This window comes from Tenrec ecaudatus, chromosome 2 (assembly GCF_050624435.1).
Source record: "Tenrec ecaudatus isolate mTenEca1 chromosome 2, mTenEca1.hap1, whole genome shotgun sequence".
NCBI lineage: Eukaryota > Metazoa > Chordata > Mammalia > Afrosoricida > Tenrecidae > Tenrec > Tenrec ecaudatus.
In genome coordinates this window covers 297,832,984-297,852,986 of record NC_134531.1, presented here as the reverse complement: position 1 = coordinate 297,852,986, position 20,003 = coordinate 297,832,984, and the positions used below count along the sequence as shown (strand labels likewise).

The following is a 20,003-nucleotide window of genomic DNA, read 5'->3' as shown; positions in this document are numbered from 1 at the left end:
GTGTCAGGGACAAATGTGGAATGGTCTGATGTGGACGCTACATCTAGCCCCCTCTGTCCTCCTGATTACATCTCTCATCCTTTCAGGTAAGGACAGTTCTGTTGGACATTATTTGTAATTAGAGAGAACAGAACTGTGGGCCATTTCCGGTCAGAGAATATCATCTTAAAAGGCCAGCTCCTCAATGTTTGCCTGTACCGTAGGAGAGAGAAATGGTGTACAAAGAGTGTAATTTGGAACATTCCTCTCAACGGTGTTCTAAATGTCACATTGGTCTGGAGTCGGACTCAGAGGAAGTTCCGTCTGCGAGCACTTGCTTGCTGTCCCCTAGGACTGCCTTCCGTGGTTTCATCTCTACAGCTCCATACGTGGAGAGATGCATACAACCCAAGGAAGTCTTTTCGACAGGGATGCATCCACTACATTGTTCAGTAGTGTTCATGAATATCATTCACCGCATTACACAGAAGACTAATATGAAACTTAAATATTGCCACACAACTGTTTCTCTTCCTAAATTGGCATGCTAGTTTTGTCTTCGATGCAAATGAGTATTTGTAACGGGTTATGTTTCCACTTTGGCTATCAGGGATGTTAAAGCTACATTTGTGTCTCAGTTTTAGCAACAGTATCTATTGATTATCGTTTTGTACTAACATGTCCAGCTAGGTATCTTATATGCTTCCTGGTCTCAATTGTTTATTCAATTTTCCTTTTACTTTGTTTTCTGGTTTTTGTTGCCTCTTCTGTTCCTTATTTCATTGCTCCCTTGCCTTCTTAAAAATATGTACATGATGCTTGACATATTTTTTTCAAGCTGTCTCACATCTTTTAGAGGAGCTAAGCAAAACATACATATAGAAGTAATTAAGGAATTTCTCGAAAATCTGCTAGAATATAGAACCGTAATACATGCTGTTAATAAAATGGCTCTCTTGAATTCCATATAAATGAGCTCCTCAAGTTCCTTAAAACTAAAGTATCAATTATTTCTCCAGAAATCAGAAACAAGTGCGCTTATTTTGCTAATCAAAGAAACACCTCTCCTTTTTTTTCTGTTCTGAGAAAATACCACTTTCTTCAAGAAAATATAACTGTTCTCATTGTAGCTACCAAGTGTAATCATCTGAAATTTTGCCTTTATCAAAAGGGCCAACCAGAAGGAATAAGAAGCTCAAATGCTTACACATTGACAGATGTGAGACGTAATGCGACAGGAGACTACAAATGCTCCCTGATAGACAAAAAAAGCATGATTGCTTCAACAGTCCTCACAGTTCACTGTAAGTCACCTTCTTCATTATCACTTGCACCTGAAAGCTCCCAAATATCCTAACCTGGCTATGTTTTCAAGTAAATAGTAGCTATTTCTTAAATGACTTGGTTTCTGCAGACTCACTCAAGACCAACAAAGCCCGCTCCACGGGGGTCCAGGTTTGCACGGCAAGCTTTAAACCCAGCATGGATTTGATCATTTCAACTTCCGGCAGCAGGCAAACCCACCTGTCTCCTAAATATCTTTACTTTGGGCACCAATAAGCATTATTTACACAGATCTTAATCCTTTCATTTAGAAAAAAAATATTTAGCTAATCTTGAAGCCCATAAGGTTTGCACTTGTCCCAGAAAATATTACTGTTACAAATCAAGCAACATAACTTACTACAGACTGAGAACTTCCATGACTCTAAGGCACAGTGATCCTAGATCACAGCATAGGACAGCAGAGGCTGGGTTTCTTTCCAACTGCACAACGCCACATCTTTCTCTGGTGAAGCAGCTGCTCTTTGGGTTCGTGGCGGAGTGTTTTAACTATTACACCACCAGGGCTTCTCAGGAGAAAAGAAGTCAAGCCTACTGTCATGATGTCATGGGAACAATCAGTTCCCAGCCACAGGGTTTCTGAGGCTATTATACTGTAACAGAACAGATAGCCTCATCTTTCACTCAGGGAGTGACTGATGGGTTCGAACTGCTGATCTTGAGATTAATAGTGAAACATTTACCCAATAATGCCCTTTAAAGTCATTCATTCCTCACACAGACACTATCGAAAAAGAACCAGCACTGACTCAATTTGTTGTACTGTGGTGGTTTGGGTGTTGTTGTGATACTGGATGTGATACTGAATACCACTGTAATGTGAACTATCAGCAAGATCACCCAAGGCGAACATGTTTCTGTGTGCGTCCAGACTGAGAATAGGCTACGAGAAGGAATAGATGATCTCTTTCTGAGTGATTAGCCATTGAAAGCTTTATGAGCAGTAGTGGAATGTTGGCAAATGTAGTGCTGGAAGATGAGCTGCTCGGGTTATAAGAACCTTAAAGTAAGACTGAAAGAGCTGCCTGCTCAAAGAAGAATCTACCATGATGACATAGAAGGAGGAAAGCTTTGGGGACCTTCATTTAATGATAGGATGTGATTCAAACTAAAAAGAAACTGCTGCTTACCCAAATTTAGAATCAGAAATTAACATGTAGAAAGTATGAATCTAAGAAATTTGGAAATCATAAAAGATGAAATGCAATTAATAAAGATTGATATCCTGGGCACTAGTGAGCTGAAATGAACTGGTATTGACCATTATAAGTCCACCAGTCATATAATTGACTAGGTCAGGGATAACAAATCCAAGAGAACAGCATCACATTCATCATCAAAATGAACATTTAAAGCTCTGTTTTGAAATATGGTGCTGACTGTAATAAGATAACATCTATACACCTGCAAAGGTGTCCAGTTAATGTCACTGTTTTTTCAAGTTGGCATACCAACTTCTAAGGCCAGTGATGAAGAAATTGAGGAATTCTACCAAACTGTTCCCTCTTAGCTTGACCAAACATAAAATTAAGATGCACTATTATTGGTAATTGGAAAGCAAAAATTGGAAACACAGAGGAAAGACCACTAGTTTGAAACTGGCTTTAGGGATAGAAATAGAACTGGAGAATGCATGATAGAATTTTGCAAGACCTACTCCTTCGTTGTGAATAGATTTTCTTTATTTTTAACAGTTTTAATGGCACACAATTCACATATCATACAATTCCATAGTTCAATCATATTAAAAATAGTTTTATAATCATTGCCACTATCAATTTTAGAACTGTTTCTTCTTTCTTATAATCATTGTTGTTGGCTCCCCAATCCCCCCCAAAATCCTGTCTTATCAGCAAGAAATCATTAGTCTGGCTAATGTCACTATCGTTTTATGTATCTTGGGTTTCAGATAGAGAAAAAAATACCAGGGTGTGGGAGAGAAAAAATAGTAACCAAGTCAGCAAAGGGAATCCTCAATTAAATGAAAGCCAAAAATACCAACACCTTCAACACATTTTAAATGGATCAATAGGACACCAAATGATAAGTTGTTAAATTGTAGCCTAAGCGCATCTGCAATAATCCACTTTCCAACGCACTCTACATGCTAACAGGAGTATTCACATCCCTAGTCTAAGGTTACAAGGGAGTCTTAATCCATGTATGTACCTGACAAATGAATTTTAGGCTTCCAGGGTCATCCAGAGTGAATATTATGTTGTAATAACATAAGTGGTGAGTGTATATGTGTACTGTAGAGTACACACCCCATGCCCCCACCATAAAGACAAAAACAAAACCTAAACCCACTGCCATTGAGTCAGTGCTAGCTCATAGCAACAGTATTGGACACAGGGTAAAACTGCCCTTGTGAGTTTTGAGACTAACTCTTTATAGGAATAGAAAGCTTCATCTTTCTCCCAAAGAGTGCCTGATGGTTTTGAACTGCTGACCTTGCAGTAAACAGTCTAATGTGTAACCAGTATGCCACTAAGGCTCCTGACATGGGGATCAGATTGGTCATAACTGTAGGAAGAGTCATTGGAGAAGCCAATATCAGCCAAAACAAAGTTAGGGGCCAACTTTGAAATAGGCCATCAATTGCTTATATTAAAGTTCATGTTGAAGCTGAAAAAAATGAAAACATCTCACCAGAACCCAAATGCAATTTCAAGTGCATCCCACTGAGTTTAGGGAACATCTCAAAAATAGATTTGGCATATTGAACAGTAACGACCAAAGACTTAGTGAGTTATAGAATGGCATCAAGAGCGTCAGGCATGAAGACAGCAAAAGTTCATTAGGAAGACGAGAGAGAAAGAGAAGTTCAAACTGAATGGCAGAAGAGACACTGAAGCTCACGCTTTAGAATAGCTGAAGCCAACAGAAGAAATCGTCCTGTAAAACATCTGACTAGAAAACATCAAAGGACAAGTAGAGAAGACAAAGTAGAATATTATAAGGAAATGTGCAAAATCGAAGAGCTGGAAAGCCAAAAAATGAAGAACGTGCTTCTCCTATCCCATGCTAAAAGAAGCGGAACAAAATTAGAGTCCCGTGTCGCAATATTGAAGGATTCCATAGGCAAAATATTGAACGATGCCAGAAACAGCAATCTTGGCTCTGTTATATATTTCACTGTTTCTCAGTATATGAAACTCAGATTGGGTAAATCTGTAGCGATGACCAGTAGAATAAGGGTTCCTGGGGGTGGGAGGTCAGTAATAGGGAGCGGATGTCATGGTGAACAGGAAGGAAGGGAGTGTTTTTCAAGGATTGTGGTAGCGATTGTACAGCACTCCTTGATATGACTAAACTATTCAATGATCTGATGTCTGGATCATGTCCTAATAAAATGGTTTGGGGACAAACATGTTCACCTGGTTCAATAACCGAAGACAATGATGATGAGCAAGAACAAGAAGGAGGGGGAAATACACACACAGTCATTTTAGCAATTGGTCAGTGTTCAACCATTTGTAGCACTTAGTCAAGAACAAATTATATTAAAAAAATAAGTCTAAGTTGTATTGACGGCAATGGTGAAAACAAAACAAACAAACAAGGCTCCAGGAATTGATGGGATGCCAATTGAAATGATTCAGAAAGCTCATGAAGCACTGGAAGCACTCGGTCCGCTATACCATGCATTCTGGAAGACAACTCCCTGCCAACCCTCTGACAGAGATCCATATTTGTAACAAGTCCGAAAAAGGTGATGCACCAGAATGCAGAAATTATCGAGAATATAATGTCATTAATACTGCACACAAGTAGAATTTTACTGAACCTAATGTTTAAAATATCTGGATCAGTACATAGACAGGAGCTGCCCGAATTTCTCGCTGGGTTCAGAAGAAGACGTGGTATAAATGATAACATTGCTGACATCAGATAGATCTTAGTTGAAAGCAGAGAATGCCAGAAATATATTTCTTTTTGTTTAATTAACTATATCAAGGCAATCATCACAATGAAAGATAGTATTGAGAAGAATTGGGGATTCGAGAACAAATGTGCTCATTTTGCTCATGCAGAACCAACACGCGGTCATTCAAAGCACACAAGGCATGCATCATATATTTAAAATCAGGAAAGGTGTATGTCAGGGTGGTATGTTTTTACTATATTCAATCTGTATGCTGAACAAATAATCTGATAAGTTTGACTATGTGGTAAAAAATGCTGCAACAGAATAGAATGAAGATTTATCAGTAATCTGAGGTGTGCGAAGGACACGGATTTGCTTGCTGAAACTGAGGAGAACCAGCTCCAATTCATTAGCACATGCTAATGAGATGCAAAAACATGCAACCTTCAGTATGGAATGTCATTCACTATTAAGAAAACACAAATCCGAACAACTGGACCAATTGATATTCCCATGATAAACTAAGAATAGTTTGAAATAATCAAGAATTTCATTTTACTTGGATTCCCAATCGCTGCTCGTGCAAATAGTAGTTAAAAATTCCAAAGACATATTGCATTGGGGAAATCTACTGTGCAAACCCTTTTAAAAATCTAAAAGAGCAAGGATGTAACTGGACCCAAGCTATGCTATCAGTATTTGCCTCACATGCATGCAACAAATAGACAATGAATAAAGAAGGCTGAAAAGAACCGATGCATTTGAATTATGGTGTGAGTGAACAAGACTGAAATTACCATGGACTCCCAGAAGAACAAGCCAACCTACCTTCGAAGAAGTACACCCTGAATGGCCCTTAGAAGCAAGGATGACAAGACTTCATCTTACGTACATGGACATCTCCTCAGGACAGACTCATGTGCTCATGCTGTAAAATAGAGGCAGTAATAAAGAGGAAGACCTTTCGCAGGATAGATTTGCATAGTTGCTTCAACCACGCCCTCAAACATAGCACAGTTGTGATGGTCGTGCCAGACCAGTCAGTGCCGTGCTCTGCTAGTCATAGGTTGCTAACTCAGTGACCCCGAACAACAACAAAAAATGATGTAAAAAATCACCTCAACTGTTTCCTTTTATTAGTCTACTATTTTTAAACCTGCTTTTAATCTTCAGCTATGCAAAAGAGTTACCTTTACCCCAGGGTAGTAGGAAATAGATCCAGAAAAGCAAGCATACCGAACAGACTTATTTTAATTGATTTGGGGGGGCATATTCATGATCATATTATTGATCTACCTACAGAAGGGCACCATGTTTACAGGAAACTGACTTGGGCTGTTTGGTGGGGACACCAGGGCTGCCCAGATTGCCCGGTCTGTGTGGCACTCATAACCAACATTTAAAAATAAGTCTTTGCCCCCACAGCCACATCACTAAAATTACCTCTAGCTCTGACCCATGATGATCGCATTCGGGGTGAGGTGTTTCTAGTTTAAGAACTGCAAAGAGACTTCAGAAGTTCTCCCGGGGCAATGGCTGTAAGTGTTGATCATGCGTAAAACATTTGCACGGGGAGCAGACATTTAAAGGAGATAGAGAGGCACTTGGGGGAATAGTAAAACCAGATGGTTGCTTTGAGTGTTTGATGTTGGGAGCACCCCCTGGGGAGTCCCGAGAAAACATTGATCTGTTAAAAAGAACACAACTGTTCACAGCTAGACCATTTCTTTGTTTGCTCCTTATCCATGATCCACAGATTCGAATTGGACTGTGATCAGAGGCCACTTGCAGCAAAGCAGTGACCTCCAGCATAACAACACAGCTGCCTTTTCACAAGCAGTTATGAGGCCATTTATCCCAAACTGTTCATGGGAAAGGAACATATTCCTTTACATATATTATAAATATAGTACATATAAAGGAATAAAAATATAATTTAAAAATATTTAGACTGTCTTGTGAGAATAATTCTCTGATGTTACTACCCATGAGCACTTTGTACTAATAACTAATAATCCAGTGCCTGGAAGATGGTATGGCATGCTTATGTTTAAAATATGCTGGCAACATGGAAGCTTAAAATGAGATTGCTGTTATTCCAATTACCTGTAGATCAGGCTGGGAGGGAGCAATAGAAGGTAGGCTACTAAGGAATAAATCTTCAAAATAGTCACATAGTACCTTTGTGATAATAAGTAATAAACTTATTGTCAAATAAATCAGTGCTTTATCCTAAATCCTATAGAAACACATAAAAATCTTATTTTTTTCATTTATGTTTGTTTTCCAAAAATAAGACTCACTTTCTTACCTATGTGACTTAAGGGAATTTGGGTACAGGAGCATAATCCATACCTACTTGAGGCTGCAGAACACACCTCTCCCCAGAGCTTTCAGTCCATAGAAATGTATTTGCTCATGAAACAACTATTCTTATGCCAATCATGAACATGTGTAAGGAGTACCTCACCCCACCCTCCCACCCCCATACTCACACAAATGAATAAAACTCCACTGGGTAGAGTTTTTGTAGTACACATTGTTCCCCCTAGGCGAACATTCCACAACTCCCTCTGAATTAGTGCACCCAGTAGCATCACCCAGGAAATGTCTCTGTAGTCATGGTGAATTTTTTTTCATAAGAGCCACTTTGCTCTAACCTCATTTTTTTGTGGTGGCTGATTTAATAGAACAGTGTGTGGCAGTGAAATATTTTCTCCTGCCCAGGAACTGTTGTGATGTTGCCCATAGCTTACAAGGGCATCACTATGGGAAAGGTCATGTGTATGAGTGGTTTTCTTGTTTCAAAATAGGTGAAATGTCTATTGATGACAAACCTCATTCTGGACATCATCAACTTCCTGAATGGATGACAATGTCGACTTGTAGTGCATTTGGAGTTTGTTCCCCCAAGTCATACTGTTAATCGAGCTCTCTGTTTAGATGTGCAGAAAATATTGCATCACAGTGTGAAACAAAAAATGCCAGATGTGTGGCAGGAGGGGAACTGGTTTTTCCACCATGATAATGCACCTGCTCACGCTGCCATCTTAGTGCACCGGTTTTTGGCAAAATACAGCATGCCTCTCTCGCCCCATGCACTTTACTCACCTAATCTCGCTCCATGCGACTTCTTTTTGTTTCTGTGAATGCAGAGGGACATGAAAGCACAGCTACTTTGATGATGTAGGAGAGGTGAAGAAAAAAATGAGGGAGGTGCTATTAGCCATCCAGATGAGTTTGAAAAATGTTTGCAAGATTGGAATCGCAGATTTGACAAATGTCTTAAGTGTAATGGAGAGTTCTTTGAAGGTGATTAGGTTATTTTGTAAAACCAAAATTAAATACATAGTTTTGAAAAAAAAATCCATTTGGTGGGGTGTGCCCCTTTACATAGAAAATCCATCATCATCCTTTAAAATCAATGATTCTGTTGTTAACTGTCAAGTTAACTGTCCAGCTAATGCAGTCTTCTAAATCACACTATATTTTAAAAAGTCTAAATATAATTCAGTGAAAAATTCTGAGGAAATCACTCGTATATGAAACGTTGAACTCATTCAATAATTAATGGTCAACTGAGAAAGCGCTCTTCTTATCTCAATGTATTCAACAATGGTTTCTGAAAGAGCACCACCTGTGCAGGTGTGATGGATATACGAGTGGCAAACCAAGTCACGGGCCCTTCATACATGGTGTTCACAGTCTAGGTCAAAAGAGACACATTAAAAGCAATATTCCAAAAAAATGAACAAATTGTAATTATAATATATACAGCTGAGAAGAAGCAGAGGTAGAACAAATCCCCTTTATCTGGTCCCCTCACCTAACGGAGCCACCAAGATCCTTTACAGAGTTAATATTACTCATCATTGTGAAATCAGCCAAGCTTACCTCCTCTTGGCTCTTGCCTGTGTGGGAACAGGTTTTTTTTCCCCTAGATTTTCACCTATTTAAACCCTTTCAAACATCAAGGTCCCTGGACAGAAAGTACTGCCTATGCAAAGACTTTATTACTGTTTAATTCCCAGTTTGTGTCTCTTCTCCATATTCTGTTTTAATTGTCTTCTCTCTACCCCCTTGTTTTCCACTCAAGGATTACGGGGATGACTGAACACACAATGAGATCATTGGTAACTCATTAGTTCAAATAGACTCCTTGCCCAGGGGAAGAGGAACAATAAGTTCACGGGACGTTTCATTCGGGTATCCAGAGAGCAGCCAGGGCTGGGGAGAGGCAAGCTTTGCAGTATCAGGAGGAATGGGAGGAGACCTCTGGTTCCCGCAAGAGGATGACTGGTTTGTTTGAACAATTCTGCAGGCAGACAGGGCACTGAAGCTCACTGCTCAGAGATCAATAGGAACACATCTGGTGCTCATGACAAGGACCGGTATTTGGTCAGTGGAGCTTTCTCAAGGGAACGAATGGGGATAGGAGCTTATGGGTCAGTCAGCCGAGCCCCTCTGAGATGCACCAGATATCAAGGCAGTACATATCTTGAACCATGATTTTTGGTCTTCCACCACACATTCCTATAGGTCTTTCCTTGTATCCCTGTTTATTGTCCATCTTTTAATATTTCAACAAACATTTAATGAGTTTATAATCTGATCACATGGCTACTAGGTATTGATTTCCCACTGCCTTGTATTACAGTCAGTTGATTGCATATTGCTCTATTTCATAAAATTGTAAGCTCATTATTCTTCCCTGCATCTCCTATGGATGTTTGGTACATAGTAACTATACAATACATGTTAAACTGAAGTGTATTTTCCTCCAATTTATGTAGAAATTATTTTCCATTTGAAAGATTATACATGCTTCCATGTGTCTTTATAGTCTTAAAAATAACGTTTGCTGACAGTTATACAACAAAAGATCATATTTTAACGTTGAGTTGCCTGGGAAATGGAGTAACATTTTGAAATATATTTAAGTCTTACCAATGATGCTTTGTGCGGGAACAGTAGGCTACCTCACAGTTTCACCACCCATCCCCGGCTGCCTGCATGACTCACTGCCAGTGAGTCTACGCTGACTCATTGAGATGCAGTAGGCCTGTCTGCCATTATCAACATTATCAACGCTTTTATAATATTTATCTTTTCCTCATCTTTCTTTATTTTCTTCCAAAGGTGATTTAAGTTGGGTTTTTTTTTCCTTAAGGAAATGAGCCTTAGCTGAATGTTGACATAGTCAAATCCGCAATCACATTAAAGACAAGTCATTATCAATTAGATTGGCCATTCACTTGTTCAACTTGGCTTCAAAGCTGGCTTGAAAAGACGGATTATGGAACTGATTAGTTACTTCTGTCACATAAATCAATTCTGAATTTTCAAGTTCAGTGAGGAGTTTTCCCCCCTTTTCCGTCTCTAAAATACTAAGACCATTTTGCTGGCCCAGAGCTTGCATTTCAAACAGATTTTCTGCTTCACAGATTTGGACTTGTCCTTAAATCCAAGTGGGGAAGTAACTAAGCAGATCGGCGATGCCCTGCCCGTATCGTGCATGGTCTCTGCTAGTAGGAATGCGACTGTGGTGTGGATGAAAGTAAGTAATATTTCTTGGCAATATCTGACTCTTAGAACTTTCTGTTTGAGGTTTCTTTTTCATCTTATATCCGAAAAAAATATGCATTCTTATACAATATGCTTATACACCATACTCAAATCTAAGTACACTCAGGCCCCTCCCTCAATCTGCCTCAATAACACAAATCAAATCCCAGTGCCAGTTTAGAGGCACTCACAACCTGTGCGTCTTTAATTGAGCCTCTGAAACTATTCAGGAAAGTTCCTTTAATTATGAACAGGCATTAAATAATTTTCAGAGACTCACATACAGTCATCTACTTTACAATCTAAAATATTGTATGCTGCCTTAGCCTACATTGTGCTTTGTGATTATAATAACCTTTGAAGTAAACAGGGCCGTTGTTCTTTTGTCCATGATACTCCTTTTAAAATTCAGGTAAGCCATCAGGAAGCTCCGACGTGCTGGAATAGGGAGACATTATATAATTTAAATATTATGCTTTGAGCAAGCACATTTCTGACTTCATGCTTACAACATTTTTCATAAATTTCTGAATTTGGATCCCATTGGGTACGGACTACCTTGAAAGTAGAGTCGCGTTCTTCCCGGGGCCACAGCAGAGTATCTGGAACCTAATAGAGGTTGAGTCACTATTTCTTGAGAGAATGCTTATATTCCTGCAATTGTCTGAAATATAGGCCATTATTTGGAGACCCATGTATTGGTATTTCTTTAGGACGAGAAAGATTGATAATCAGATGAGGTAAGGTTTTCAATGTTATGACTGTGGTTCCTCATGAACCCTTTTGAAATAAGGATTGAAAATATCTTTATAACTCTTTGAGAGAAATTTACACGAAGAATTTCTTCTTAATGAAGATATGTATTGTGCCGTATCACTGTGCTATACTAGTTGCCATACTAATTGCTTCCTTATTAAAGCTCAGTTTCTTCTTTTGCCCCTTTGAGGCACTCTCTTCTCACTGCCCCGCCTTCTCTTCTTGTTCACTGCACACATTAAAGTGCCGCCTGTTGCCTGCATACTGAATATGATGCATTTGTAGTATTCAATGGCCAAATGAATAGACACGTTCTAGGCAACAAACCAATAATTAATATGAACACATTTTAATAAAAATGTGGTCTAGCTCTAGAGAAACGGTGTTCCCATTTGCTAAGCCAGTTTTTACATAGCCTATAGTCACTGTTTTTCTTGAATAACTAATATCAATTGTGAAGTCCCTGGGTGATGTACATAGATGGCTAAGGTGCTTGGCTGCTAGAGCCAACGTGCTTTAGATCTCGAGGATAAAGGTTGCCATCTATCTATGGGCACTGCGGAAGAAATACCTGGTTATCTACCTCCAGAAGATCAGTGATTGAAAACCCTATGAAGCAGTTTTCTACGCTCATGTACGTGGAGTTTCTAGGAGTCAGAATCAAGTTCATAGCAACTGATTTTTTTTAAGTGGACATGGCTTTTCAATATTCTCTGGTTAGGTGATGGAGGATGGGGAAAACATAATGGACAAAAATCACACAATCGGGATTGTGTTTAGTTGTCTGCTGAGGCATAGTTTAAGTCCAGGTAAAATAGATAGAATTATTTTCAGCGTGTCAAGTAATTATTAAATTAAGCATCACATTTCTACTGTTGATGAGAGTTACCCTATTAATCTGGATTAAAAGCCTTGTCGAAAATCATTCTTGACATAACTGTCATGACTCAGTAACGGATCACTCACCTTGATAATTGTATCATATTAAAATAACTCTCAGGCGTTTAACCTTGCCTTTATTTACATATATGTTTCCAGTGGTGGGATTCAGCTAGTTTTCATCAGTTCGGCAGAACCAATACATCATTTGTTTTGTTGAGTTTGGCGAAATGCTTGTTAAAATGGTTCTCTCAAAGGTGGATATCTGTGCAGCCGGCAGATGTGGGAACCACAAATATACCTTCTTATGTTCAACTGCTCAACAGGGTTGTTGTGATAGCATGTTAAAATAATAAACTGTCTTTCAGTATATAATTGTTGTTGCTTTCAAAATACTTAAAACACCCATCAGGGCAGTAAACCGGTTGTTAAATGATTGAATGCCACCACTGACTATTTCCATGTATGTTAGCATAGATGTAAACCATTGACTCCTACTAAAATTAAGGAGTTAATACCATTGAGAACTTCCTTGAATGTAAACATTATTTTTCTAACAAAACCGTCATACCATGTGGTACAACTATTACCTCACTTTACAAATAAAGAAGTGAGTTTCACACGTTTATGGACTTGCTCCAAAGTATAAATAAAGGCAGAGCCTAAAATAAAAGTCTTATATGTCTGACTCCCCGAATCTGTAAGAAAGAGGGAAATACATATTTTGAAAACATCTATTGTTAAGGGGATAAAGGGGCTTACACTTTCTAAGGAGGAATCGTTTTGTCCCACCAATGGATGGAGACGACCAACTGCGCTGATTTAAGTAACTCCCTTTTCATTGAACCAGGATGCCACCCGGCTCCGATCCAGCCCATCCTTTTCTAGTCTGCGGTATCAGGATGCCGGAAACTACGTCTGTGAAAGTGCTCTGCAAGAGGTTGAAGGGCTAAAGAAGAGAGAGTCGCTGACTCTGGTTGTAGAAGGTAATGCGATTCTTTGGATGGCCATTCGACTCTTTCTTGGAAAATTTGGGGGGTTTTGGAGGCTTCTTTTATGATGTCAACACTTTTCGTTGTAATGATATTTTAGGGAAACCTCAAATCAAAATGACAAAGAAAACCGATCCCAGTGGACTGTCTAAAACCATAACCTGCCATGTGGAAGGGTTCCCAAAGCCAGCCATACAGTGGACAATTACAGGCAGTGGAAGCGTCATTAACCAAGCAAGTATTTGTCTCCTTGTTACATGCTGCAGCTGGTCCAAGATGGGATTGCATCTAAATGCAGTCTAAGCTTGTTTGTCACTAACATGCAATTCTCAGTCTGTCCTCAGAGGAAGCTTTTAACATCTTCGTTTTCCCAAAAGAACATGGCTGAAAGAGAAAGCGTAAATCCCAAGAACATGCAGAACGACAGAACTGCTCTGTTCTGTCTACAACTGTTTTCAAAGATTGTAACTTGCAGGGTATGCCACACTCCTCACTTTTTGAAACCTGGGTGATAACAGTTGGAAGGCATACACTTTTCTGCACCACAAACTTACACACCAGAGCTTAAGTGGTTTCCATTACTTTGTATATGCTTCTTAAAATGACCTGTTACATTTTACTACTGCGTTAGGCTGCATAGACTAGAGAAACCAATTCATAGATACTCATGGGTATAAGAAAGAACTTTAGATACAAGAGCAGTTTAATTTGGGAAAACATCCCAGCCCACACCACATCAAGTCCATAAGTCTGACGATATTAGTCCATATGTCTGATACCAATTGATAAAGTCCTCTTCAGACTCACAAAACACATGCAATGATGCAGAATGCAGGAAGTTCCAAGGCCAGTGGGTAGAAAGGCTTGTGGATCCAGTGGTGGTGTAAGCATCTCAGCACTGGAAGGGGTCTCCACATGGCTCCTCCATTTCAGGGCACTAGTGTAGTTCCATGTGCCTTGTTAGCTGCAACGTCTCCCACGGAGTGAGCAGAGAGAGAGAGTGTGTCTTCTGCCTCCAGGGAGGAAGACAGGAGTTCCCAGAATCCTCAGGAGAAGGCCATGCCAAAAGCCTCATTGGCTATGACCTGATTGACAGGCTAGACTCCACCCCTTCACTCTTCATCCTCTCAAACCAACAAACGATTATATAACTATCACAACTACTGAGCCCCTGAATAAAAATGATAAGAATCCGCTTTGTCATTAAGGGTTCAGAACTCTAGTCCCACTAAATTTCTAGTCTGACTGGGTTACCGGCATACATGTGAATCCCATTTTCTCTACAACACTGGTTATATGCAACTCAGTGGAGCCAATTAAAGATTCTTGAGATTCTTGAGACACTCCCAAAGGTAGTACTTGATTATTTATTTGACTCTTAGGAACTGCCTTCCCACCTTTGCACCCAGGTGAAATGTGAGAAAGCACACATATAACAGAGACTTGCAGTTTAACCTTAAATTTAAATCTCCAATCTCCATCTGTCCAGAATACATTTGTACCTGACTCAGGTAATACGCATTTTATTGTGAGTCATTTACTTATGAAAGATAATATATAATTCCAGGTATATAAAAACCATCATAAGATTAGATGCAACTGATGCAAATGACTCTTGATTTTATGATGGAAATATAGTTGCAAAAGAAGGGGAAAGGAGCTTTGGTCCTTTCAACACTTAAGAAATGCAATGTGAGGGACAGAGAATAAACCTGAGTTGCTGCCAATATATATAGATCTATTTTTTAACATCAAAGATGACGTGGTCTTTTCTGTTAATTTTGCTCTTTAATTCAATTAATTGATAAATGCAGCAAAAATAAGTTTGGGTTTGTGATAATGTAGGCATAAAATTAAAAAAATATAGACACTAAATATTTGATGAATGACATAATACAAAGATTTAAAAGACCTTTCTAAAAGCGAACAAATACATTTTTGTGGAAAGTAGTGAAAACAAAGATTCATTGAGAAAGCCAAGTGAAACATTCTCCTGGGAAGTGGAATATAGCAGGTGACTTTACTATAAGAATAAAAATAATCATGCCATCCCTCACTGTCAAGGAGAAAGATTGATTCTTCCTCACTGAGTGATGTGTTATTTTTCTTCTTTTAGGTTTATGCTGACCTATCTATAACCTTTTATTTGTTCCCTTTTCAATCACATGCTAAATCTATTATTTTACATCTGCTAGCTATGTCTTTACAACCCCAGGAGAGAGAAATCGTCCCAAACTTGAAACTAGGTCTTGTCCACAAGGTGCTTACAAAGAAGATCAGGCAAAAGCATAGAGAAAAAATACAAGCAGTGAGGGACATCACGTGATGGAGGAGAGCTCAACTACATATCTGCTTAACTGGTGATGAAATTAAGAGTCGAGTTGGTCTAAAGAAAATATTAAGTTGAACTGTCTCTTACATCTCAAGAAATTGCAATGGTTGCCCTCACTTACATCTTGCAAAAATCAAAGGAGAGAAAACCAATCATTGAAAAATGGCATTCTGCTCTGGATAATTCAGAATAATGATTCTGTTAACCCATTAGTAAATCATTCTAATATAAAATAATATGTAAACACACACACTGCAATATACCATCATCATTTGTATCTGTGTAAAAGGCAGTATAGAAGCCTAATAACATAAATCAGAATGAGACCTTGTGCGACAGACCTCAAGTTTTCACACTGCAAGTTCAAATTGAAGCCGAAGAAAATTCATGAATTCCTTGCGCGGTGAGTACAGACTTGACTATACCCCCCCACCCCAGAATTTAGAGACTATCCCAAGAACAGATTTTTAAAAGGACAGCTCTGGAGGAGACCACTATCCTGAAGTTATGAACCGTTGTCACACAAAAAGATTTCCAAGGTTTAAAGGGGAAGAGAGGGAGGCGAAGGCACGAGCTAGCATGTGGACAAGTGTTAACCTCGGTAAAGGGGGAGGTTACACACAATCAAAAGAAGGTTGGCCCCAAGTGACCTGGACAGGGGAGGCGCTATGAGGTGTGTGAGAGTTGACGGCATGACCGAAACTCCTGTGAAGAACGGTGTAAGCATAAAAAGGAAATGAAAGTAGTACACAGAGTGACCAAAAAAAAGTGTTTTACGTGAAAAAATTTTAAGAGGTAATGTATGGTTAAAAACTAGTGGTACAGAGGAAGAAGTTCAAGTCTACACTGAAGACATCAACAAAAAGCAAGGATCTAGTAATGGATCAGTTGAGATGTTTCATTAAAAGGGTAAAGAAAACTGGAAGTGCTCACTCATTTATACCACAGTAGGAAATTAATGCGAAACACTTACACCTGAAAGCTGACTGAGAGAGGTCCCTATTTGTGTCTATTCCAAAGAAAGGATATCTCCAAAGATGTGGAAATCATTTAATGACATTATTTCCATATGCAAATAAAATCTTGCTGAAGAATACTATAGAAATAGTATCAACAGGGAGCTTCCAGAAACATGAGTCAGCATTAGAAGAGGCAGTGGAATGAGGACCATTCTTTCTGACAGCGGGTGCATCTTGGCTGAAAGCTGAGGACACTGGAGCGGTATCGTCCTGTGATTTATTGATGACGCAAAGGTGTATGTGTAAATCCTAACTAGTCATGGATAACACTGCAAAGAGTAGAGATTCCAGAACGCTTAATTGTGCTCACGAGGTATGCATTCTTAGAGTGAAAGGTAACCATGCAATCTGAGCAAAGACGTGTCCCAGCAGTTTAAAATCAGGAAATGGCTCGTTAGACTTGCATCTTTCTACCATTCTTAGTTCATCTGGATGCCGAGCAAAGAATACCGGAGTCCGGACTGTGTGAAGAAGTCCAGTGTCATGAACCACCTGGATATGCAGGTGATACACACCCTTCTATGCTGAAAATGAAGAGAATTTGAAGCATTTATTGATGAAGATCACATGTCCTTCAGGATGGGTTCCATATGAAGATGTCGAAAGCAAACCCCTCACAAATTGAACCAATAGGGACATCACGATAAGTGGAGACAAGACTGAGGCTGTCAATGATTTCATTACACTCTATCCATAATCAACACCCGTAGGAGCCACAGTTTAAAATCGAGTGATCTAGCGCATTGGACAAATCTGCTGCAAAATGCCTCTTTAAAGTGTTCAAGAACCAAGAGGCTGATTTTGAGGAGTAAAGTGTGCCTGATCCAAGGCATGGTAGTTTGGACCCTCTCATATAGGTGTGAAAGCTAAGCAATGAATAAGGAAGACCACAGAGAATTGATGCTTTTGAATTAAGATGCTGGTAAAAAATAAGATTGACTGCCAGAAGAACAAACTATCAGTAACAAAAACTTCCAGAAGAAGGAGTATAGGGAGCTTCTTAGACGTGATAAGGTCAAGACGTCCTGTGGACATGTTATAAGGAAGCCGCATGGAAATGAGGAAGATTTTCAACAAGATAGATGGTCACGTTGGCTGCACCAACGGGTTCAAACCTGACACTGACTGTGAGAAGGGGACCAGACAGAGCAGACAGTGTATTTTTCTCATGTAAAAGGACCGAGGTGAGACAGAGTAGACTAGATGTCACCTAAGGCCTTACAGCAAATCACACTTACATGTGCACTTAGACAACTAGTTAAAGATCAAGAACCTCTTTAGGGAAGAACAATGCTAAAATTCACAAGTAATGAGATTCCTAAGCTTATTGAGGGGAAATTGATGATTATAATAATTGTTAATTAATCATTTTGAGAAAAGTGTCATCATGCCAAAATATTGACTAAGCTTGATTATCTATGGAAAAAGATGAGCTTAATTATCCATCAATCATTAGAAGTCATAATAGAAGCATATGGATTTACTAATCATTCCCTTTCCTACTGGAGATGTAAACCTGAAACTGATCGTGGTAGGTGATCATATATAAGCGGACATCAGAGCAGTGCAGAGAATCACACCTATCCTACTGCGTTTGGCATTACTCTTTGCCACGCTTTCAACTCCATCTCCATTAATAAATCTCTCTTCTCTTTTGCAGACAGAGGAATCTCCTTATATTAATGGCAGGTATTCTAGTAAAATTATCATTTCCCCTGAAGAGAATGTCACATTAACTTGCACAGCAGAAAACCAACTGGAGAAAACAGTAAACTCCCTGAATGTCTCTGCCAGTGAGTATTTTATTTCAGGCATTTTATAAAAATTACAAAAGTAAGAAAATGTGAAGGTATTCTTCATTAGTTTAAAATCTTCAATTCCATCTTCCTGTTCCGCATCATGGTAAGTTTTGTTTGTTTATTAATTTTGCATGCGACATCGTCTTCACCAGATCCCTCCTTTCCCGGTGCTCATTCATCCACCATCCTTGTCATGCCACTTAAGTCATCGCATCATTTGAGTCTGAAGCCTTATCCTGCACCACACTGTTTCTCAACAGCAACAGAGAGCGGAGCTGCTCGTTTATCCATATATATGCTCTTGAAATACATATGTATGTATACTTCCATATATTAGGCTTCGTGGTCAGAGTAGAGAAAATTCAGCGATGTAACATTTTCATAAGTTTTCAATTTGGTAAGCTTTTAATTCCCTTTACCTACTAGTTTGCACTTACTTGTGTGTGGTAATTACTCTGCTTTTACTTTAGACAGGAATTCCACACGCTTGGATCCCTTCAATAAGTTGGGAGCGATGCTGGCATAACTTGTGAAGTTGTTTTTGCCCTAGCCATATTTAAGCCACAGCCAGATGTCAGATAAACAGTATTATCTTAGATGAAGTGAAAAATGGGTTAGGTCTAAAATGAAAGTAATACATACATAATAGCAGCAGTTCGCCTGAAAATAATTTTTCATTTAACATGCAAGTATCTCTCATTTCAATTCTGATACTGTCTCTATTGTCATGGTAACTTTAAATCAGGACCAGCCTAGAACAAAGGTTGCTTCAGGACAGAATGCTGATTCTCCAACCTTTTTTCCTTCAGTCCAATTGAATCTTGTGTATTAAATTTGCAGGCCACTGACACACAGTTCAGAGAAGATACTTTAGTGTAGACAATAATTCTAAACAGATTTTAACTGCAATAGAAAGAAAACTGATGGATAACCAGAGAAAATAATCAAACATATTTAACGTAAAAATAAGCGTATTAACTTTTCAGAATTTATTTCAGCGAGTATTGATTTATGCTACCTAGAAAGGGAACCTATCCTTTCTTCCCGAACACAAGTCTTGCATTTTATTTTAACTCACTGAATAGTGTGTTTCAGTGTTCCAGACCTTGCTCGATCAACATCCGATACAGTTGAGTTCAAGTTCAGTGAGCACCTGCATTTTTATCGGTGCGAATGGAGAGGAGCCAAAGGATTTGCATTTGAACAAATATCAAAGGAAGTCCTATGAGAACCCATGGACCTATTTTGAAGGATACTTATGGAGTTTAGTACCAAATGCTAATCCGTGACAGCAGGAAATAGTAAGAGAGGACCAGGATATTGCCTGTCAGAATCATTCGTAGGACTTTTATAAGCATCACATATCTTGCCCCTTAAGCTGTGAGACACTTTCAATTTTGCAATCTTCTTCTACCACTTTGAGAACGTCTCTAGGTATCAATTCTAGAAGTAGAGGAATAAAATGAA

The 20,003-nt window shown here is 39.0% G+C and overlaps 1 protein-coding gene across 3 annotated transcripts in view; it reads left to right on the top strand.

Annotated features, from left to right (window-relative positions):
• ALCAM (activated leukocyte cell adhesion molecule) overlaps positions 1–20,003 on the top strand; it is a 218,001-nt gene that overhangs the window by 180,103 nt on the left and 17,895 nt on the right. For 2 of the 3 annotated variants that reach the window (XM_075542590.1, XM_075542588.1), the window contains exons 8-12: positions 1,151–1,283; positions 10,639–10,751; positions 13,245–13,380; positions 13,487–13,620; positions 18,398–18,530. In XM_075542590.1, coding sequence (XP_075398705.1) covers positions 1,151–1,283; positions 10,639–10,751; positions 13,245–13,380; positions 13,487–13,620; positions 18,398–18,530 — 649 coding nt within the window. Of the gene's footprint in view, positions 1–1,150; positions 1,284–10,638; positions 10,752–13,244; positions 13,381–13,486; positions 13,625–18,397; positions 18,531–20,003 lie in introns of all 3 variants that reach the window. The other variant, XM_075542589.1, reaches the window with a different exon arrangement.